The 23628-nt window shown below is 38.6% G+C and overlaps 1 protein-coding gene across 4 annotated transcripts in view; it reads right to left on the minus strand.

The window, feature by feature from the left end:
* The window catches only part of LMO7 (LIM domain 7), a 133687-nt gene that overhangs the window by 23409 nt on the left and 86650 nt on the right, over positions 1-23628 (minus strand). For 2 of the 4 annotated variants that reach the window (XM_086611619.1, XM_086611603.1), the window contains exons 5-18: positions 21168-21198; positions 20648-20761; positions 19967-20165; positions 18555-18807; positions 17779-18078; positions 17129-17419; positions 16651-16851; positions 15459-16175; positions 13908-13937; positions 11471-11588; positions 10165-10298; positions 8411-8846; positions 7313-7633; positions 4213-4327 (exon numbers count right to left, since the gene is read on the minus strand). In XM_086611619.1, the coding sequence (XP_086467745.1) occupies positions 4213-4327; positions 7313-7633; positions 8411-8846; positions 10165-10298; positions 11471-11588; positions 13908-13937; positions 15459-16175; positions 16651-16851; positions 17129-17419; positions 17779-18078; positions 18555-18807; positions 19967-20165; positions 20648-20761; positions 21168-21198 (3260 nt within the window). Of the gene's footprint in view, positions 1-4212; positions 4328-7306; positions 7634-8410; positions 8847-10164; positions 10299-11470; positions 11589-13907; positions 13938-15458; positions 16176-16650; positions 16852-17128; positions 17420-17778; positions 18100-18554; positions 18808-19966; positions 20166-20647; positions 20762-21167; positions 21199-23628 lie in introns of all 4 variants that reach the window. The other 2 variants (XM_086611611.1, XM_086611594.1) reach the window with 2 other exon arrangements.

Raw genomic sequence — 23628 nt, forward strand, 5'->3', positions numbered from 1 at the left:
ACTTACATTGCTCAATTTTTGGCACATAACTTTGCCAGCTGCTCTTCCACTACTGCCTCTACAGTCTGAATAAGGACTCCTTTTAAGGAGTGCAAACCAGGGCACTGGGCTTCTGCTCTGATTCACCTCCAGGGAAGCCTACAGAGACTAACTGGCAATACAGGTGCCTGAAGTTGTATGGTGCCAGTTGTCTTTCTCTGTCCAGCTGTGCCAAGACTATAGGATTTACTGAATTTCTTTATGCTGCTGTAGAAGATTTCACTTACATTACATAAAACAGGTATTGCTGTTTTTCTTTATTACTACTCCCTAGTGAAAACAAAAACCAAGCAAATGCTCATTTTCCACACATATTTAGTTATCTCTAACCTATGCCCATCTGTTGTTATTACAGCAGATAAATACTAGCTCAGAGTCATACAAAAACTTTAAAACTTGAAGGAAGTGGGTCAAATTTACTTTGTCCTACATGCTTGCAAGTGTTTGATCACAGACATGTGCACACCTACATCAATGCAATCTCAAAAACTGATTGCAAATAGAGTGGGTGAAAGGGAAAGGGCTGAAACAATAAAGATTATATGGCACTGGGGAAGCTGGCAGAACAATGCCTAGATTAATGACTTTAAGTGTTTCTGTTTACTTAAGTTTTAGTGTAGAGGTTGAAAGTTTCTGTAAAAACGAGTACTATCTTCTTTTATTTATAAGCCTAAGTCTTGAAAGTGGTCTGAAAAGCTTAATAAGTAGTTAATTTTGCTTGCCAAGTAGTTTTCTTAATTTTTTGAAGGAAAAGCATATGTGTAATACAGAGTCATTTATAAGTACTAAAAAAATAAATGCAGGCTATCACCTGAAGAAAATCACACAGCTAGTTAGGATAAGTATGTTAAGACAATCGGAGAAAGTCTTCCTGGAAGCTATTTATGGAGTCACAAAAGATAAAAAGCTGATTGGGAACAGTATGGATTTGCCAAGCCTAAATGATGCTTGATCAACCTTGGTCTTCAATGATAAAATTACTAGATCTGTGGATGAAGGGAGAGTGGTGGATACCATCCGCTTTGTCTTTAATAAGGCTTTTTGACATGATCTTCCACAGTATCCTGGTAGCAAAGTTGGGATGGTACTGTCTACAGGGCAGAACGATCAGATGGGTGAAAAACAGGCTGGGCTGTCAGGCTCCATGGGTAGCAGTTAAAGATTCACACTCAGCCTGGAGGCTGGTTACAAGTGGAGCTCCCCAGGCATGTACCCTGGGATCTGTTCTTTTGTCCTGGTTTCAGCTGGGACAGAGTTAGTTCTTTCTAGCAGCCAGAAGAGCTCTGTGTTGTGGTTTTAGTCTGAGACTTGCTCTGAGCAGAATGCTGACAGCGCGCTGATGTTTGTAGTTGGCACTGAGGGCTCAAGGGCTTTTCAGCTGCCGTGTTCTTGCCAGTGTGCAGGAGCACAACAGGACAGGGGGAAGCATAGCCGGGACAGTGGTGGTTCCACAACACCCCTTATGGTTTGAACTTAGACTTAGGATTGAGGGCCAAATTGGCCAGTGGAGTATTCCATATCATGCAGCGTCATGCCCAGTATACAGAAGAGGGCTGGCCGGAAAGAAGGGCCTTTGCTCTTCCAGGGCTCTCACTCTTGGAGTGCTCTCTCTCCCTCTTTTCAGGCCTCCCGCTCATCCGGGATTGCGGTGTTGGGACTTACTTGTTTCAGGATCATTAGTCTGGGCCAGGTAGGGCCTTGGTCACTGGGTGGGGAGCAATTACACTGTGCATCAATTGAATTTATTATTAGCATTATATGCACATATATATATTCATATATTATTATTATTAAATTGTTCTTATCTCAACCCACGAGTCTCCTTCCCTTTTCCCCTTTAATTCTCTTCCTCATCCCTGGGGGGTGGGGGCAGGTGAGCGAGCAGCTGTGTGGGGTTTAGTTGCCGGAGTGACCTAAACCACAGTATCTCTGTAACATGTTCACCAATAACCAGGAGGAGAAGGAGGTGAACGACACCCTCAAGTTTGCAAATCACCCCAAAAGGGACAGGGTGGTCAACACGCTGGAGGGCAGGGCTGCCGTTCAGAGCAGGAACCTGACATTCAACAAGGGCAAACACAGAGTCCTGCTCCCAGGATGGACTAACCCCAGTGATGGTACATGCTGAGGGGCTGATGGGCTGGAGAGCAGGGCTAGGGGCGCCCTGCCAGCAGTGTGGCTATATGAACACCAGCATGACCAGTAGCTCGCGGGAAGCGACTATTCCATTCACTCAGCACTTGTTACGTCACATCGACAATACCATGTCCAGTTTTGGTGTCCCGCTGTAAGAGAGACATCAATAAACTGGAGCAAGTTTTATGGGAGGCCACTGGGATGGTCAGTGCTGGAGCACTTGGCCTGTGAGGAGAGGTTGAGGGGTATGGGCTTGTTCAGCCTGGAGAGGCTGCAAGGGGACCTAACAGCAGTCCTCCCCAATACCTACGGAAAGAGCATTGAGAAGGGAAAGCCTGCTCTTTATTGAAATTCATGGCAGGAGAACACAGCGCAGTGGTTATAAACCGAGACAAAGGTCAGTCTGACTGGATATACAGGGAAAGTTTTCTCCGAGAGGATAATTATGCCCAGAGAGGCTCTGCAGTTTCCATCCTTGGAGCGTCTCAAACTCACCTGGGCAAGTCCCTAAAGCAACTTGGTCTGAATTCAGCCTTGACACTTTTTTGCCCTAGGTGATCTGCCAGGGTCCCTTCCAACTTGAATTACGCTATGACTTATCCTTAAAAATAGTAAACACAACATTCAGAAGTGCCCAGCCAAAAGCACATCTTACTCTTCCAATGGGCTGTCCACTTCTTTCATCCTTCATCCATTTAAAGGAAGCTACAGCTTTTGAATAAGGATACAACATGAGTCAGTTAAAAAAAAAAAGATGTTAAACACATGCTATTACCAAGAATACCAAGATACAGTCAATTCTCCATTCCATCTTTATACTTTGCACCCTTCCTTCTGAGAACGGTAACGAAGCATAACCAAGATAACAGCCACGAGGCCTTCATCTTCTCCTTGTCTACAGAGCTGCGGGATAGAGCCCACATGGACCTTTGTGAATGACCAGCAGAAACATTCCCTACCCTCAGGTTTCTCATTTACAGTTGGCAGTGCAAAGAGATGGTTCTCTTGCCTCTCCAAGTAACAAAATTAAACCAGAAGCCTGGCAGCAGGGAAAGTAAATGGAAAGTTATTCTTCATGTAAAGCGATTATTAACAGATACAACCTAATTATGAGAAGTACCCAGCTATAGTGAAGAGAGGTCTAAAAATTAACTGTGAAATAAAATTAAAAAAAAAAAATGCTGCTCAGTAAGTGCTGTTAAATGGTATTTTTGCTTCTCTGCAAAGTATAATGAGAAGTTTCCAGTTATTTCTCCTTTCTCAGGATGATCTTGTGCTAGCTGGAAGAAAGGGCACAATTAAATATTCCTTAAGTATTACTGGCAATGGGAAAGATCACTGTTCAGAAAATAAGCTCTACATGGGATTTGCTTGGGGTTTTTTGTTTTGTTTTGCTGTGTGTGGTTTTGTTTTTTTTTTATTTAAGAAAACTGAGCTCATTCTCTGCAGAAGGCCACTAAAGCTTAGAAATAAATGTTATGTATGTTTTATTTCAAGAGAAAAATGTTTGCTTTTCCTCAGTATTAGCATATCTGAAAAAAACAAACCACACTGAAAATCAATTTACAAGTTGCAACTGCTTAAAAATATTAACTGTCTCCAAAATTCAACATGACTAAGAAAGGTAAAATTGAAATAAAAATATTAACTTCTAAGTTTCCTTTGTGTGTGTTTACTAACCACATGAAACAAAATCTTTTAAATTTAGCTGAAAGGAACAATCTGGATGTCAAAAGCCTGTATGTGCCCCTTACTACTGTTCTGTAAGGGGCTTGATGAACGCTTGAACGTTTATGCCTTTTCAGTGGTTATAGAAATGTCCTTGATTAGGAAAATGTGGGTTTGGAATTTTCGAATTCAACCTGTTTCAAGAAACGACAATTGATAGAAATAAATTAGCAAACTAAATATTGCTTTTTTTCAAATCTCCATTTGATTTGTTTAAATATTTGCAGCATTAACAGCAAACATCTTAATTTAGAAGTCTTTTCAAACTTAACATAAGAACAAAAACTTGTGCAGTTAATACACATTTACCTTCTTCAACTGTCTGTACAAAGGCCCCTGAAGAACTCCAATTTGTTGTAAACCCAAAGCTGCGACTGTGACCAGGTCTCTGGTTTATACTGATTCTCATTTCACTGTACTGTTCCTGAAAAATAAAACATGACACTACAGTATCTGGTATCACAGGAATCTAAATGAGGGAAAGTTTATCCTCTAAATAAGTGAGGCTGCTCACAATGTGCACTTTAATCATCTATTATTAGCATCATAGACAAAGGAAACAGTATTGAAGTCAGTTAACTAACTCATGTGGTTTTTATTCAAACAAGGATGTTTTCAGTTTACATTTACATTTTCTCTACACACATACGTAGCTATGCATTTCTCTTATTTTGGATACTTTGTAACGCAATGCCACAAAATGTCAGAAATTTGAGGAAACTAAACCATTAAATGGGTTTTTCAAGATAATCTTGTGAATTTGTGGAACGCACTGCCTGCTGAGAGAGCATCAGTCAGATGTGAAAAAGCTAGATAACAGTAATTCATCTTATTTTTTTCTTGCACATCCTACAGTGGGCATCATCAGTTTCCTTTAGACTCAATGCTGCAACTAGGTTTACTAGGGAGAACAATCATCTTTTTAATTTTGTGTAAAATACTACTAGCTTGCTATGGATTTTGTAATGGAGGTCTTAGATACTAAAACTCATCCCAGAACTAGCTAGAATCCAGATCATTCTAGTGGACTTTCAAGATGCTTTCAAAATCAGAATCAAAACCTAACATTATCATTTTAAACTACAGAAATATTTCATTTGGAAAACATTTTGGAACACTTGCTTTCAATCCCACACTACATTATGAACATGTGTTGCATACATTAACATTTTAATGTGAACTCATTAAAAAACAATTAAAATACCCAAATGCATGCTATTCACTTCATTATCATGGAAGTGACATTGCTATAAAAGAGGAAAAAAAATAGACTTTTTCTGTCAAACACTGTTAAAACAGATATATTCCAGCAATGTGTACGTGGAGGAGACCCCTGCATGTGTAGCAAATTTGGTTCACTAAATGTACATCTACATTTCAGTTGCCTAGCGAACCAGCTTTCCTGAAGAGCGGGATTCATTTTCCCTACATTTAAGTATTTAGAAGTCTAGATATCTAAGCCAGTTCCCCAAAGTTCCAATGTTGGCAGGATGCATGAGGCAGCTGCAGGGAGCACTGCACAAGCAGATGTGGTTAGCCAGAGTCTCCAGGAAGGATGCAGCCAGAGAAGGCTTCAGCAGCACCCAAGCACTGGATGCAGAAGACAACAACATCACAAGGTAACATCCTGAGGTTTTGCCTCACGTTGAAGGAATGTTCCTGGCAAAATACTTTCCGTTACAGCCCAGGGTAGACATTAAGTCCTTTCTTCAAAACACAGCCACTAGGCTTGCAAATGCTCCCATACAATCCAAGTCCTTAGGTGAGTAAAAGTACATTAAAAGCAAATCTACTAAGGGACAGGTTAGTGTACTGGGCTAAAGCACATATAAAGCTTTTGAATTTGACTGTGCTTCTGGAAATTTCTGTTGTAATTTTTATTTCCGCCATCCCAACCCAGCTCGTCTGCAAACCTACCTCTTGTCAGGAGTAACATGACTTTGTACACTGAACTTCATCATTTGGACAAGTCATCTCCAAAACACTTAGTACTCCACAAACCTGGTGTTATTGCCCTGATGACCAGTGGACTATATCAATCCCTCAGCTCTGACAATGATTCACAAACATGCCAAACGGAACTTACATTCCTTATGCTATACCTTGTTGTTTGAGGCACAACACAAGCTTTTTTTTTTTTAATTTTCTTTTTTACTTTTTTTTTTTCTTTAAAAAAATTCCACATTACTCATTTGCAGAATGGACGAATTATAATCTTGTGACTAATGACAGGGAAAAAAAAAATAGACTTAGTACATTTTGTTCTCATTTGTCTCTCCTAAAGTGATGGAAAAAGCCCATGTTTGATCTACGTTTTCACTGATTAGAACAGCAATTCCTCTGCCTGTTTTTGCTAAAACACAGAAAAAAAAAATGATCACAATCTCTTTTCTAATAAAACAATCACAGTTGTATAAGAATCAATCAAGAAATTATTATAATTTCATTGCAATGGCTAAGAGGTATCAGTAGTATTCAACTGAAATGTGTTCCTTTTCCACAAGTGATTAGAAAGAGGAAGGGTTCAAAGTGACTGAATTTATAAAAAGCTGGTGTGGGAAATGATTTCATAAATAAGCATCTAAGGTCTCATGATCCTCACCCAAGCAACTGGCATAATTAACTTCTGCAGCAGCATCAGGAATGCAAAGAATTAACCTCTAATCTTTCAAGGAGTATGAACCACGTCATTAGGTAATACGGAAAGGTATCGACAATTAAAGCTATTATTGGTCATTTTTACTTGTGAAACATGTGATCAATTGGATAAAGCAGTAGTTGAAGATACATATCGAAAAAAAAAAAACAAAACCTAGAAGACGCAATTCTTGGATAAGCACATATACAAAAAGATGGTGATTTGCTTTAAAATTCATTAATGTGAACATTAATTAGATTAATTTCAAGTAAATAACTACTCCAAAAAAAGGGGGAAGGCTCAAGCCACAAGAGATGGAAAAAAGGATGATGGGATACTAATGTTTAAGGCTGGCCTTTGAAAAGCTGATCTTTATTTTCCACCACCAGTTTAAAAGTGCAAATGAATGCTACAGCAGCTCAGATCATTCACCTAACTGACATACCTGATTGTGTGCACAATGTGCTAATTTGGAGAATAAACAAAAACTTTGCAAACATCAAACAATATTTAGAATAACTATTTTGAATTAGAAAGAGAAATAAAATTAAGCTCAGGACATATAAAAGGTAGGGAAAAAAATGCAGCAAAAGGACCAATTATTTTCTTTCCAAGTATTCTCTTTCCCCTGAATTAAATCAAAGGAAATAGTAGTTCTCTCAGCTATTTTCTTACTACCAAAGAATACTTTGCGTTAGATGTATTTTTTTTTTCCTTTTACTGTGCTGCAGCATTCAGTTACACTAAGTAATCACATTATTCCACACTTACCAGGGATTTTGAATTCTCAGGCTCTGGCAGACTCACATTTTCTGCAGAAGATGCAAGTGAAAGAGAATCAGGAGGAGAGCAATATTCTGGTTTAAGAATACTGCTTCCAGCATCTTGGTCTTGGGATTTTACAGGTAGTGTCAAACAAGGAGGAGATGTTGACTGAACACCTCCTTTTTCTTCCTCCTCCTCCTCACCTCTGCTTCTGAAAGCACTAGTGGAGAGAGGGTGTGCAGAGTCTGGTTGTGAAAATGAGCTGCTAGTGAACAAAGTTCTTTTAGTTCTTTCTACTTCTCCATTGTATTTCTGGGTATCATCCATCTAGGACAAAAAAGACGGTTTGGTAAATATGAGCTTTAAAAAACCCACAAAAATCCTAATTTTTCAGTAATCTAAATTTTTAACAAAAAAACCCTCCCTTTCATGCAAATTCTAGTTACTGTACTCGTTACTAATTGCCCACTTTAAAGAAGAGCGACGTATTTTTTTCTCTTGAAGTGCTTGCAGAATAAGTAGTCCAGACTTTCCAAGATAAACTTGTTAAAATCATCTGCTTAGAATGATCTGCATTCTTAGCATTTTTTTAAATTGAAACAAATAGAGATTTAGGAGAAAGCTATGAGAATCAACATAGTAATCGGGGAGGGAGAGATCAATCAATTTCTATGTTTCAGTGCTTTACTGAGCAGAAAAATTTTAGGCTAGCATAAAATTTCAATTTCAACAAAGTCATCAGAGCAGAAGAAACTTATATCACCTGAAAAATTTGTCTTTAACACTTAATTACATTAACATAGCTTCAGACAATTACATCCATTGAAGACAGTTTTTTTTTATAAGGAACACTAAGGAGACTTACTTCAAGTAATAAAAAGATTATTCTACCAAATATATTTATCAGCCTTATTTCTAGAAGTGCCTTTAAGAACAGAAACACGAGTAAACATCTAATGCCACGACAGAACTATCTGCTCTACTAACACAGCCTTCATCAAACCGCAGATGATTTTTTAAAAAATAAGTGTTAAAACTCTATTGTTCCCCCAGCTATCCAAGACCCCAACATTTACAAACTTCAGGAACGAAGAGGAATTTTACCGTGAACGACCGTGGAAGTGACGAGATTCCTCTTGAGTGGACACCAAAAGGTCTTGGTGTAACCACAGATGTTAACCTGGAGGTATCGGTTTTCTGGTAGCTTCTCGGGAGAGAAGCTGAAACCTGAGCTGACCCAGTTTGAGCATTCACCGAGTAGCGGTTAGACAAAAGAGCCGAGCTCTGCTCCTCTGCCAGGCTCTTTGGCGGAGCCTCACGAACGGTCGAGCTCTCCGGCAGGTTCTCCTTGTGCGGTTGTGCAGCATACGCACTTTTGCTGTACTTAGTGCTGTAGGAGGTATCTTCTTCCAAAAGGTGACTTCTTGCTGCTGACCGTGTGGAAGGTTCTTTTACTTCACTAAACACATCGTCGTTCAGTGAATACGTCCATCTGTGATCATGTTTTTGCTGCCCGTAGGAGTCTTGATCTCTGTCCTCCCTACGGTGACAGAACATGTTAAAATACCAGACAAAGAGACTTGTCACTAAGTCTTTCGACTACTAAATGTTCAAAGCAGAGCATAAACCAAGAAACACATCTCCAGTAAATGAAAGCGAATGGCATAATTTAAAAATATTAGTATTTTAATATAGTTTTAAATCTACCTTCTTCCTCTTCTCATTTCAACACTCCCATAACACTCAGGCGTACTACCGTCACATCATCAGGTTGCCACCTTGACAGAAATCTCTTTGCCAAGAAAACAGTAAAGCTATTCAAGCTATATATCTTCAGAAATTCAGATTTTATGGAGGAAAGAATAGGAAGAAGGTGGTCCCATAACACTGCCTGAACTGTGTAGCTCTGCTGATATCTCTGCTTTATGAAAATGCTATAATGAACTTCAGATAACAAAGGAAGATGGTGTCCTGAAGTTGAGATTATTTTTTTTTGTCCTGCTATTCATTCTTTTGCCATAAAGGAACAACCACCACAAAGATAATCTTTACCATGTCATTTTTAAGATTCTGATGATTCTGGACATTCAATATTATTAGCATATGTATTTTTACTCGAGATTAATTTTTGTCCTCACAAATAATTGAAAAATACAGACACTCAAAGCATTCTGTTTTAAGACTTAATTTAAATTTCTTCAGACTTTAAATTTCTTTTACAAATACATGCCATGCACATACTCCCTTCATCTCAGTCATACATGTATTTTTGAAAAAAAAAGGAAAAAAAAAAAAAAAGAAAGACTGTCACCAGTAGAAATAGTACAGTGCTAGTCAGTTTACATTTTTCACTCTTTGGAGAGAATCTTGTTCTGTAAATATCTAGAGTAACAATTGGGGATAGAAGGGAAATCAATTAAAAGTTTACAGCTCTGTGATATACATTTAAATTCTGGCCCATATTAATCCACAGTGGCTAGCAAATGTAATGGTAGACAAAAGAGAAATAGTTACGTTGATCCAAGAATAAAAAAGGCAATTATCCAGTTCAACACTATTGTTTTAACCTCTTTAAAGTGGATGCAAATACTGACTTCTCAATACATTTATTTATGGATAGCAGAGTAAAACATCATTTAGAGAGCAAAACCTTTTAACGTTCTGTGAAAACAATGCATTAGCAGACCATATTCCACCTTTCAATTGCCTAGATTCCTACACTATAATTTGCAACTAAAATTGTTGAGATTTCTGCAGAATCAATTGCAACTTGCCAGTAAAAGCTGTTCAAGAATTCAAGGGAATAAAAACGCTCAGATTTAAGTTCTTCAACATAATACTCCCAGTAGGGTCATTACCTCTCCTGCTGCATTTCTTTCAGTGACTTGGTACTCCTTTCAGAGGCTCTCCTTTCTATTTCTTCTCTCTCTTCCTTTTTCTTTTGCAGTTCAGAGGTGAAGCTTTTTCTACGGTTCTTCCATTTTGCTAGATCCTATAAGAATAACATGAATGTATACAATCAGATTTCCTCAAGACCTTTTAGAACTAGAGGCATCCCATCGCATGCTACCTCCTGCCCTGACTTTGCATATCTGCACCATGGCCACATGTTCATTCATCTTCCCCCTAAATGGTAAAGGGGTTCTTATATTTCAGTTAGGGTTACAGGCTCACTGCCTGTTAAAGCTAACAATTGTAATTCCTGGACTGCAAGTAGAAAAAGTACATGTTTTGCCCTTCCCTTCCCCTCCCCCTCCAACATTTTCAATTTTATTCTAGAATACTTCACCCAATGACACATATTTGAAAACTAATGCAAATGCCATCTGTATTTCTTTATTGAAGGCTTTGGAGTTTGGCATTTTTTCTTTCCAAATCACTCCTATGTTAGACTGATACATTAGCTTGAGAATAAACATGCTTTAAATCCCAAATTGAAAACATATACTTCTATATTTTCTTCATTTCTATAAAACCACAACGTGAACTGGCAATATTCTCCATGAAATACCAGAGCTGAGTTAAAAGAAGTACTGAATATTAGAATTGAGATGCCTGAGATCCATTAAACTAACAACTATGAACTTCTTGCTTGGTGCTCTGTTCTTAATTTCAGGTTCTTGTTGCTAATCGTTGTCAAGCAGAGATGTTAATAAAAAAGAAAAGGTCTTCAGATACTGTTAGGATGCTGCGCAAAGCTATCACATCAGTTTACAAGCTGGATTTAAAACAGAATTATTATGGGATAGGAGCCTCAAGAATCTGCACAAGGAAATATTATTTCCTTCCCTTCTCCCAAAGGATCAAATACTCAGACATGCCAATCGTTTCACAAAAAAGCTATTCACAAATTTGAGATAACATACATGAAACTGTGCCTTAACTTTTATGTCCACAGAAATCAAGCCTGAAGGCCTTATTGCAATACATGTAAGTCTTATCCTGAAGCATTAATCAGATACTGGTGATATTTAAAATTATTTCAGTTCTGCATTAAACAGACATCCTCAAAACCATCAGCAGTTGCAGGAGATGCATCGTTCTAGAAGGCATTCCCATAAATTGCTGCACACATGCCAAAGCCTGTTTTCTAGGGACACCGAAAGCAGGCAGCATGCAGCCCTTAAGCAGGACACGTGAGGAGGGGTGAAAAGGCGTACTTACCTCTTGCCACTTTAGATCCTGTTCTTGTAGCTGTTCTTTTATCCTTTGTAGCTCTTCGTAACGGATTTTGCGCAATGACTGCAGCTCCTCTGCCCTGACATCGTTCAAGGATTTACTCCTAAAAAGAAAAAGAATATTTGGCTTTATCGCATCTTAGCCATCATTTATGGAAGTGAAATCGAGAGAAAAACAGGAGGGAAAGGGGGAGAGAGAGAAATTTATATTAGTACAACTGAGTGCTCTTGAATGTTATTTTAAACAGAGCAGGAAACACACAGGAAGCTGAACAAGCAAGACTGGGACATGCTCTAGTGCCAGCACTCAAGTCAGTAGTTGCACACTTGAGCAAACAAAATCAGGTTAAGGGAATAAGCAGCTCTGTAGCAGCTCCACGCTGATCACACACACTGAGCTCCTCGCACCCGACTGCTACTTCTGTTTATACCTGTTACTCTCTTTATTGACCTTGTTCCTTTCTTTGACCTAAAAGGCATCCCCCCTCCTCCTCGAGTCCAAATTCCCGTCCTTTGACTTCTTCTCTCCAGTAACAGCCCCAGAATCACCTCCCATTCTTTCCTTTCTTAGCCTTATCATAAAATCAAGTCAGTTATTCATGCACGTTTCTGAAAGAGAAAAGTCATTCACTGCTCAGTTCATGCATGTCATGGGCCCCACTAGTCTAGGTCATTCCTCTCAAAGCCTCCCTGATGCTTTCCACCCAAGTCAGGACAGGTAACATGGCCATCATCTTCTCACTGATTTCTTCAAGATAGCTACAAGTTTCCCCCATTAAAAGGAACTAGTGAGTAGGAGTTAATCTAAATATCTCAAAGATCATGTTCCATGCTTTCGCCTCCTCTCTCCAGTGCTATTTTCTCCTTTATTCTTTCACACTGCAGTGATAAAATAGCAGGACTTTTAATTTAGGTATAGGACAAGACTCCTTTTCAGAGCGGACCTCAAGCCTCTGAGACACCGAGCAAAATGCAGGTGTTTGATCATAAGGTTCAATGCTGTAATATAAAATGAAAGCTAGGCTTCTGGGGTTTATTTTTATATTTTCAAAAATATTTTTGTTCGCATTTATCCAAACAAAATCTGAATGACGGAGGGGTGTAATCGAGTTCTAACAGGACTTGAAAACACAGCACTTCTCCGTTACAACGGAAAAAACAGGTTAAAACCAAAAATGATTCAGCACAGGGCCTTGCTCTAATCTGTTACATACCAAGACAGCTCTGAACTAACAAACCAGACTCACTGACTTCCTCCCAAGAGGCCCAGCTCACTTTCATTGGTAACATAAGACTTTGGCCTCTAGAAACAAAGGCGAAGGCATTAACTCATTATACCTGTTTGCTTGTCTGTTTTCTGAATGGGAAGAATGCCAAATTTAGCAAAAATCTTCTGGTCACTGTTGCAGAAACTCTTTTCTTGTACAGCTCTTTTCCTCATTTTTTTAATGGTTAAGTTATATCACATGTAGAAATGGTTTTGGGTTACCAAACTGTACGTAAGTATCAAAATTGTTCCAGATGAGTTCAAGAAAACTTACGTGACTAGAGTTTCCTTTTCTTTCTCTCAAGTTTCTACATCTGCCTGCAACAAAACAGGAAAATCTAGACCTAAATACAATTTACCCTAAGTACAGGTATATTCATACCAAGGAACAGGACGTTAGTTTCAACTCTAGTCTGAACTTCAAAATCTAACTAGTGACTTGAGCCTTCTGAGTCTCCCTCCTCTAAGATCTAACATCTTCTGAAACATTTCTTGCTTCTTCTGGAAGTGTATAGTTATTTACCAAGTTTTGCCTCAGGGTAAAAATAAATAAGTAAATAAATAATTCTACATTAAAAACCAAATTAGAACACCATGCATGACCAAATACTTAACATGCCATCACACAGTAAGGGGAAAAATATTTCTCTGACTCACAGTACATCATAAGTAACACCTAAGTTTACATGGCACTAACCAATAAGTTTACAACTGAGGATTCAATAACCTGGAGTATATAAGATAACCACAGAACATTCAATAATCCCATGATAAATACCATGTCGTTAATTACTTTCAGATTCTAACTATACAGCCTTCGAAATCAAGTATTTACTAATCTTCCTTTATGTTTCTAAATGTCTTAAAGCCTAATTTAAATACAGAACACCAAGTACTTCACTTCAGCAGGAATAAAATACGAGGGCTGATTTTCAAAGTGCCTGATAACTATAACTCAATACCACAGACGCCGGAGAGAACTTTTGCCAGACACATAGCTCTTAGTCTCTTACATTCTTTACATAAATTGCCCAAGCACAGAACAACAAAGCAACATGCACGAGTTGTTTTCAGCATGAGCTACTGTGCATGCACGAAAACTTTAAAAAGAGGCAAAACCAGCATTACGATCTTTCAAGCTTTTATAAAAACTTACCCTTGCTCATCAGAAAGCTTTTGAAACAGTCTGAGAAATCAGAAACCAGAAAAGAACAGATTCAGTGTCTTGATATTCATAACAACATTAAAACCACCAGTACGTCAGCACTCACACTAAGTGAAGGGGAAACTGAAAGCTTGAGGACCAGTCAGCATGGAATAGCACATCGAAGATCTGACACCAGTCAAAAAACATATTAAGACTTGCACGATGTGTAAATCAGGCAGAAAACTGACAGAACAAGGCTGCCTGCAAGTTTCCAACGCTTCTGATTTAGCAATACTGCACAAACAGAGCCTTGTATTAATTCTGCGCCACTAATTCCAGTGCTGCTGAACAGCACGATGCTCACAAGATACTCATTTCAAGAAACAAAAATTAATGCCAACTTGAGTCCCAAAAAGAAGCCTGGCTTACAGAGGCTGTTTTCTTGTTACTTCAACTATGTCTGATACTAAATGAAACTAACACTTGGAATGGATAAGAATAAAAGGCCCTATATATAAGTTTAGCCCCTGAAGTGGAGAACCAAATTCATCCAGTGTGATTTAAGAGGATTTTTAGTAATCTTGAAGATGAGTATTTTATTCTATCAAATGAAATTCTTAAAATGTGAAATATTCTCAAGCACTTTAGAAATATTCCTCAGTGAAGCTCACACTCTGTTAACAGTATTAAGCTTAAAAATTAAATGCAGCAACATCAAAGTATCAACTGAAACATGGAAGCGTCTTAGTCACAAAGTAATGGTGCACAGCCGGGACAACTGCAACTTGCAATGCCGTATTTTCAGAGCTAAGGAAACATTTGAAACTCTACTCTCCCCAAGTAAGTACAAAATCTAAAGGAGAGGTAGGAAGTAGTTAAAACCAGTATTCACAGAAGAGAAATTTCAATTATACCAGGAAAGGATTAGGCAAAAGTATTAATTAGGACTGTATGAAAGCAGGGGGGAAATACTGGTAGGCAGAATAAAATATGTCACAGTGAAATTACTTGGACACACACCTTGCATGCACTGTGACTTTGAGTGGGCAAAACAACACTAGTATTTTTTTCCAACTCATCTAATCATCTCAAAACTGTGGCAGGACAGTTTACAAGCATTTTCAAACTCAGGTGCAAGCAATAATATCAGAATGCTCATTTCCAGAATTTGTCTTTAAAGCATTCATGTTTTTCAGAAGCATTTTTACCAATTACATTGGTGAGAAAAAGGAAGTATTTTTAGTTTCCACAGTCTTTTGAATAATCAGTATTCCTGTTCAACAATGGAAAGAAACTTATGTAAAACTTTGAGCCTGAAGGAATGATAATATATTTTCTCTAAAACAGCAGGCTAAAACTAGGAAACATGGCAATTTTATTGTTGAAAATATGGTATTGCAGTCATGAGCTTCTATTCAAAGCAAATAAAAAGCTTGTCCAGGACGCCACGAACAAAGAGCAGATTGGCACTCTACCAATGGTTCAGCACAAGACGATACTTTTCTGAATGGAAAGGGTTCAACTGCACTCAAGCGTAATTCGTGCAGGACACAACCTGACCTCTCCACCATCTGTCGTTTCTTGTGTCTGACTTTGCTGGCCTCCCTGATCGCTTCCCACTTCTTCCAGTCTTCTTCACTGCACGGACCCGGGATGAAATTTACTGGCTGGACATTGCTTCCCACCTTCCAAGATTCAATCTTGCGGGTCAGCATATCGTCCTTCTTGTGGCGGGAAGACGGTGACAACACTCTGCCATTGCTCTTTTTTTCCTCTGGTGTTGTGTTCTTTTCAAGCAAACATAGAAATTTGGACCGGATCTCCTCTGGAAGACTCCATGGATCAGGAAAAAGTGCTGGGTGATACTTGTCTGGAGCGCCCGATAAAGGCACCTCTTTTTTCTGAGAGAGGATTTTACGGAAAATCATGTCATCCTTTTCCAAATCTGGAATCACAGGTTGGCCCTCTCTAGGTTGCAGAATTATCTCACCCTCTAGGGGAGGGTCCTGCTCAGAGAATTTTTTTAAATACCGAGGGTCTTGGAGAACAACTTGATTCACATGGAAAGCCCCAGTTTTCCGAACGAACAAGTCATCATTTTCCAAATCTGGATACAGATATCCATTTTCTTCGTTTCCTTCCTTGCATCCTGGTACAAAGGAAATATTCTTTCTACATTTTATGAGCCTAGGGCCAGAAGTAGGATCAATTTTGGTCTTCGTTTCAGAAGACAAGTAGTCAGAGTATTTTTGCAGGGCCTGAAGTAACGAAAACTGACTGAAGCATATAAAACAAAAGGAGGGAAGTAAAAATATCATTAACTAGCAAAAGACAAGCAGATCACAATGTATTGTGCGATACACGTTTGGTTTAGACTTGCAGTATCCCGAGCAGAACAACTGCGCCACTTGGCATTCACCACCACTAACTGTAGCATAGCACACGTCAACCAACATAAAGGTATTACGGCATACTAACCTGCTCGGGTACAGCACGCTTACATGCTCACACACAAAGCCAGTAACCCTATGCAGGGTTACTACACGTGTTACGCTTTTGTATTTACATGTTTCAGAAGACCAGCAGCTTACGGCTACGTTTGGAAAAAAAACAAACCAAACCCAACAACAAAATAGTAACAACCAAAAAAAAGCGCAACATCACAGGACGCGGTTTAATTTCGTTTAGCTGTTGCATATCCAGCCATTTCTTTTTGATGCAGCAAGAGTACAGCTCATGCAGCAATATCAACCTGGGTTGATCAGAAGCCTCCAAGATTTTTCCTTCTGCAATCTGTGACAATGAGCTTCCCACATATTCAGCAGTTGGCTTATAACTCTGATCCCTTCTGCAACTGCTGTTCCAGTCAAAACTTGGTCTTGGTTGATTAGCAACAATGGCAGAGCTTTGTTTGTAAGCAAATTCCTCATCCTCAGAATCTGATTTCTTTCTACTGTGCATGCAGCAGCACAAAAAATGGGCAGAGGGAAAGAAAAAAAAAACCACAAACACCCATGAAGTGTACTCAATGAGTAAAATGCACAGTGGCAACAGTAATGAAAATAATATTTCAATTATTTTCTCAAAAAAAAAAAAGAAAGATGAAGAGAAAACATATCCTGCTGCTACACTGGCAATAAATAGGAAAAACAAAAATAAAGTCAGACAACTACACCTTATTTCTAGGTTTTGCACATAAGAGAGAAACAGGGGCATGCATGAAAACGCACCTGAACCCTTGAATCTCTTTATACCAGGGTTTGAAAGAAGATTTCCTGATTTTTTTCCATAGCAATTCTTCTTCTGGAGTCCAAAACTTGGGAAGAAATTTGTCAAAAGCAACCACTGTATTTGCTGCTGAAGAACTTAGCTTGCGAAAATAGAGATCATCTTTTTCAATGTTTGGGATGCCTATTTCTTCTTCCTCATCCTCATCAAAATACCCAGAAAATTCTGAAGGAATGTTAACTCTCGGTTTGTTTTCCTCTTTAGTGTCCAACTGCCTCTGCCTCCTCTGGTTACTGTTCAAAATACCCAATCAGTTAAGATATTTTAGGAGCAACTTGACATAAAGAATGCAAAAACACATGCTTTTTTGGCTCAGGAGTTCAACCTCATGAATGAAGCAAATTAGTTCTCAATTCCATCACTGCAGCACCAGAAATAACAAAATATATATATATATAAAAAAAAAAAAAGAGTTAAATGGTTATATCAGCATCCTATTGCCTCCAAGAAAAATACAAAGTTTGGCAGAAAAGGCATAACAAATTATCAGCTGTGTTAAAATGCTAATTAGAAGACTAACTTTATGGAGCTATTTATGGACTGCAATTTAGGTAATGCAATAGTTACTGGATCTTGGATTAGTATCTCTGACCTCAGTGGTTCAAGCATTGCAGCTAGTGGACCAGCTGGAAAACTTTCTTGTGAGCAAGATTTAGGAGAGTCATTGCGCAACACGAAATGATGTCCAGGTGCAGCAGAGCTTACAGGGCTCTTTTTGACTAGAAATCTACGTTTTGCTAAGTCATCCATAACCACGTCGGGCAGCCTTCTTTCATCTTCTGAATCAGAGCCACTGTCATACTCATAGATCATCTGGAGGGAAGCTGGATTTGAGAGCCCACACTCTGCTCTGCTATTTTGGCAGGAAGCTACAGGATTCCTTTCACGTCCACTGAGGTTGACCAAAACAGGAACAGAATGAAGACAGTGAAGTCATGAAGGCAATGATGAAACCCAAGAACTGCCCACTAATCTTATCTGTACATACCAAGAAGATGGACAATCGAAAATCGTCACCATATTATGGAAGGCTTTAATGAGAAACCAAAACTGTAGGTCTATCTCTCATGAACTTGCATTCAAGGTCATTTAAATCCCCTCTATCTGGAGTCTGACCAGCCTCAAAAGAGTACTCAAACACCAGAGAACTAGTTACACGGAATGAAGTACAAAAATAAAAATGAAACAAAAAAAAACCAAACCCAACCACACGACCACACCAAAACACCATTCCCCCATTAAAACATGGAAACTCAAATAGTTTACTTTTTATTGCAGCAACAGCAGCTTTTCTTTAACTAATAAAGAAATTATTTATTTAAAAAGTCCTAAATCAAAGTCTGCTTTACTAAGACAGTATACCAGTACCTTGAAAATGTTCCGTCTGACTCGGTGAAGACTGGACTTGCCCAGCTCCTCCTGTTGTCCTCATTCTTCTCTGTCCTCTTCTTCCTTAAGGGTGCTGGCACATAGGATGTCTGCTTGTTTTTGTTGGGTAAGAAGCGATTGAAGTCAGCGGTAGGTTTCGGTTCAATCACGGAGATCCTACGGTAAGCCCTGTCATCTTTATGGGAGTCATGCATTTTGAAAGGCAGTTCCGAGTCTGTGTCACTGTCGCAACCTTAGAAGAAAGGGGAGAAAAGAGACGGCACAAACATTAGCCTCTAGACACAAGCTTCTAGCTAGAACTTGCATTGAAATCTTCTAAAATTAATTTAACTCCATATTGGGGATGTTTCGGCTGCAAATTGGCTGAGCTACCGACAGGACGGTAGGAGAGGTATTTTTAGAAGTTTGCGACAACACTGTGATAAGGTCCATTAAGCTCAGATTCGTTTGTATGCCCCTGCTACATTTGTTCCATTCTTTCATTATCACTGCTTCCTGCACGAAACAAAGCGCTAACCTCTAGACTGAAGACGTAAAACAGCACAGGAGTTTTTAATTAGAAACATACTTACCACTCAAATTTACTAACAAAGACAAGTTACCAGCAAATAGTATAGCAACATGCGCATCTCACCAGATTAACACCCCATGGAAGTCCAGGGAACGTCACATATGTAGCATGGCTACATGTTGCTTTGCTTAGATCACAAATGCTCCACGTGGCCTTGGCCCAACCATTTTATGTTATTCACATGGAACAAAATCCAAAAGCTCACTATTTTTATAACTTCAAATTGACTACAAGTTTGTGTTGAATTATAAAACCAGGAGAGAAACACAGGTTACAGTACAGCTGTAGGGATCCAACATCCCAAACTTTCTTCTTGTTATCTTTATTTCCATGGCAAACTATCAAAAGTAACAACTACTATTCAGTTTTTAACCTAGGCAGGAAAAAGCCCTAGTGAATGTACAATATTCACAAATGGAGCGAAAACATAAGAGGATTGACATATCCACACTAAGGACAAGGCAAGAGGCTTTTGCGACTGTTGCATTTTAGGTGATCTCATCAGGATCTGAATTCTAGCAATGTCCTTTCCCAGCTAGGGGAAAACACCCTTCACATACACACGCCCTAACGCAGCAGTGAGAGCAAGAGTCCCAGCAACCCTTCCTAGGGAAATTCATGCACACGTGGCTTTGTTTCTACCAACTGCTAAAGGTTAATATTTGCTTAAGCAAAATGCAACTGTGGCAGTTGCAAAACCAGAGTTGATTTTCAAGCCAATTTAAGTACTGGGCACCCGAAGTACTAGGTCTGTACATTGTCTTCTTTCACACTCATAAGACATATGTCAACAACAGATTTAAAAGAGGAAATAACATACCTTCACTGCCACCTTTCAAGGTTATATCTGATGAAAAGCTTGTGGAGGATCTTGAACCAAGAGAGTCCAAGCTATCAAAGGAATCGTCTCTTTTATGGCTAGTTGAAGATGAAAAGGGCTCTCCCCGGTCAATGTACCAAATATCACCGTAGCCACTATCCCTGCCACTTCTGTTCAGGTGGCCAGACTCTTCAAGTGCCTGTGAGAGTAAGTTTTGAAAGGTCTTTTGCAATAATTTAAGGTGCAAGTGCAACTTGTCAGTTCTTGCTCAAAATTTTTTAAAAACGCATTTTGAGTGCACAAATGGACTTTATCAAGAACTACTACAAACCGCAAAAAAACCCACCCATGTACAAAAGCTTGAATAGGAGATTCAACACAAGGTCTTAAATTTCTCTTATCTTAGCTAAAAGGAATCAAGACAAGGCTTTTCACAATCTACCACATTGATAGAAGCAGGTGGATTCTGAATTTCATGATTATAGAGGTAGCAGGAGAACCACTGTAAGCTGAAAATCATTCCTTTCACATGGACTTTGACAGCAAGCAAAACAAACGACTATGTTCTCTAAACTAAGAATAAAATTATATCCCCAAGACATTGTTTAGAGTTGATGCTGTAACGCATAACAAACTATAAAATTCAGGCTATTTGTTTACTATTCTTTTTGGCTTCCTTACCTTAGTCAATGCTTGCCCTAATAACTTCTCAAATGCTTTAAGATTGAGGTACGGACCATTATAATGAGGGTTACTTTGAGCTTTTCTCCCAAGCCAGTATAATGTAATCAAAACCTAAAAACAAACAAACAAAAAGCCAAATACAAATTCAATTACTTTCTTCTCATACAATGTACCCGTATAAAAGAATTTCAGCATGCTGTTAGAGATGTTTTCCACAATGAATTATAAAATTTTGTTTACACTATTAGCTATGATCTCCATCAAAGCCAATTAAAGAGTGTTACAATGCATCTCATGTATCTCAAGTAAACAGATAGAAGTACTGTTTCTAATTATTATATTTATTTGGGAAAGTCAGCCGCGTAGAAATTATCGTAAAATGGCACTACTTTGTAACAGATAAATGAACCGCTGAAAAATAAGGTAAACATGACAGTGCCATAAACAGAAGTATTTCAGAAGTATCTAATCATAATTAGTGTAAAATTGTTTCAGAAAGCATTGAAGTATGTCTTACATTTTTCACTCTTCTGTTGGTCTCCTCTGGTCTGAAGGAGGGAAGGGAGTGAGAAAAACAAAAGAAAACAAGAAGTTTTAAAATATCTAACTTAAAATTTAATTATTCAAGATTTAAAAGGTTTCAAGACTAATTAGAGGCCAGCATGAAGTATGCAACTATGACTATTCTAAAAGGAATAAAAAGCATTTTGCTTTGAATTCATAGTCATAACTCTATGCTATTTCAATTGTTACATATAAAGTGAGAAACCAGCTGATCTTAGTTTCCCATTTGAGAGGTACTCAGAAAGGCTCTAGGCTTTTTTTCACTAGCTAAGGTTTCTAGTTGCCAACAAAACAGAAGTGGAAAATAAGCTAATGACTTTGGGAAGTATAGTGTCTATTAGCCAGGAAGATCTTCAGTTCCATGTGAAAGCAGAGTCAATTGTTACTTTTTCCCTGATTGCATTATGTTTTCTAAAATATTTGCCTCAGACATAAAGAACGCTTCAGCCTAGAGAGAATTTTTCAGATTTAAAAGAAAAAAGAGCAACTGAAACTGGGACATATGGAGAGAGATGTTGTAGGGCTGGAAGGAGGGCTTTGGTTTGCTTTTATGCAAGATATGTGCTTCTCAAAACATACTAAATAAATGCACAATCACTAACATTAGTAAACTTTTTTTTTTAATATATAGCCATCTATCTATATACACATGGGTCTGCTTGAGCAGTAAACTTCATATACAGCATGGTGAAGAATTTCAAACAAAAAAGCAGAGAATTAACATACAGTGGCAGAAGGACTTACACAGAGCCCTGTAACAGGTCAGACCAACTGGCACAGGTATCAAGGCACCTACCCAATTTCTGGCTGTCTAGGAACAAGCTAGTCAAAGGTTGCAAGGACAAGGTAGAATAAACCCTTCAGGGGATAGGTACGAGTTAGCAAAACGATGTCAGGGCCTGGTCAGCATAAGCAGCACTCTTCACAGAAATACAATATTTGATACAACGTGACAACCAGCAGGAACAGAGACTGTCCCTCCTTCTCTTTCTTCCTAACTTGAGCGTGCCAGCTCCCACTCGATGCAGCTGGAATTGCCTTGCTCTTGCCCCACATCATAAAGAAATCAGGCTGCCAAGAACACAAAGTCCTGAGATGGATCCGACCTGTGCAATCCCTACCTGCAGCTTCCTTAATATTACGTGCCAGAGATGCTACTGGCTTTGTAGTCAGTGACCTCTTCTTCATGGATAAGGAAGAACCCTTCTCCTTTAATGTGAAATATTTACACTTTTTTTTTTAAAACAAAACAAAAGAAAAACGACCTCAAACTTTCTAAAAACCCATTGTTCTTTTTTCACTAGAGACTATTTCTGAAAAAAATTTCCTCTTCCTTTTCTTCAGTATGCAGATTTCTTTTCCAGCATCAATGCTGCAGGACACATCATGACCATGACCAAATGTGCTGACTAGAGACAGGTTGGTTTCCCAAGCAGAGGATGGAAAATTATTCTTGTACTGGTGAGTATTAGCATTATGCTTCCCACACCTGACAGGGACACTTTAAAGGCTTACATTCATTAGCTTCAAGGTCTAAGAGACTTTCATTAGGGCTGAATTTCTTCCATTATTTGCAATTATAAAAGCAAAAGCCATGCACACCCTTGCTAAGGATGCTTAAAAATTTGCTTCCAAATTTTAGCAGCCTAGCAAGCAGTGAAAAACTCTGCCCTTAGTCAGCTAGAGTCTGTACCCAAGAGATTGCCAGTCCTCATGTAAAGCAAAGCTACAGGATTGCACATGATGATGTCCACTTCTGTTTTCCATGAGTTCTTTGGGATCCTTTAAGTGAATCATTTGCAACAAGAGGAACATTCAGCTGTTTTTATATTTTAATATATTTTCTGTACCTGAATAACCATAAACACACTGGGCTTGTGTACTTGGGCTATAAATAAATCCAAAACTTAAGACGTTCCTGTAAACTAAGGAGCATAGTTGAGATCCAAAAATGCAGGCAGGAAAACATTTCACACACTCGAATGAGAGACTGCGCTCCTTACACATGTTTGCTCAGCTAACAACGGACGCAAACAGACAAGTTGTTTACTTTTCATGAGCAAGGTTTTTTCACTTGTAGTGCTACTCTCCTTTTCTTCGTAACACCCATTGGTCTTTAAACTTTTTAAGCAACTTTTCATGACAGACATAGTCTGACCAGAAGAAAAAACAAAATAAGAAACACCCTGCTCATCTAGAGCAATCAGTTCTTCATTTATATAGGCATTTATTAATTCTTTCAAGGTCCTTAATATATTCTCCTAGAATTTGTGTAAAGCAAAAAGTATATAATCGTTTGACATAAGAAAATCCTGAATAAAGAAGCAATGCTGTTAATCTTACTGGAAGGCCTTAAGAGTCATTTGTCACCTACAAACTTCACAGCTGCTTCTCCTCTGAGGCATGCAACTTGA

The sequence above is a fragment of the Tauraco erythrolophus genome, chromosome 1 (genome assembly GCF_009769465.1).
Source record: "Tauraco erythrolophus isolate bTauEry1 chromosome 1, bTauEry1.pri, whole genome shotgun sequence".
Taxonomy (NCBI): domain Eukaryota; kingdom Metazoa; phylum Chordata; class Aves; order Musophagiformes; family Musophagidae; genus Tauraco; species Tauraco erythrolophus.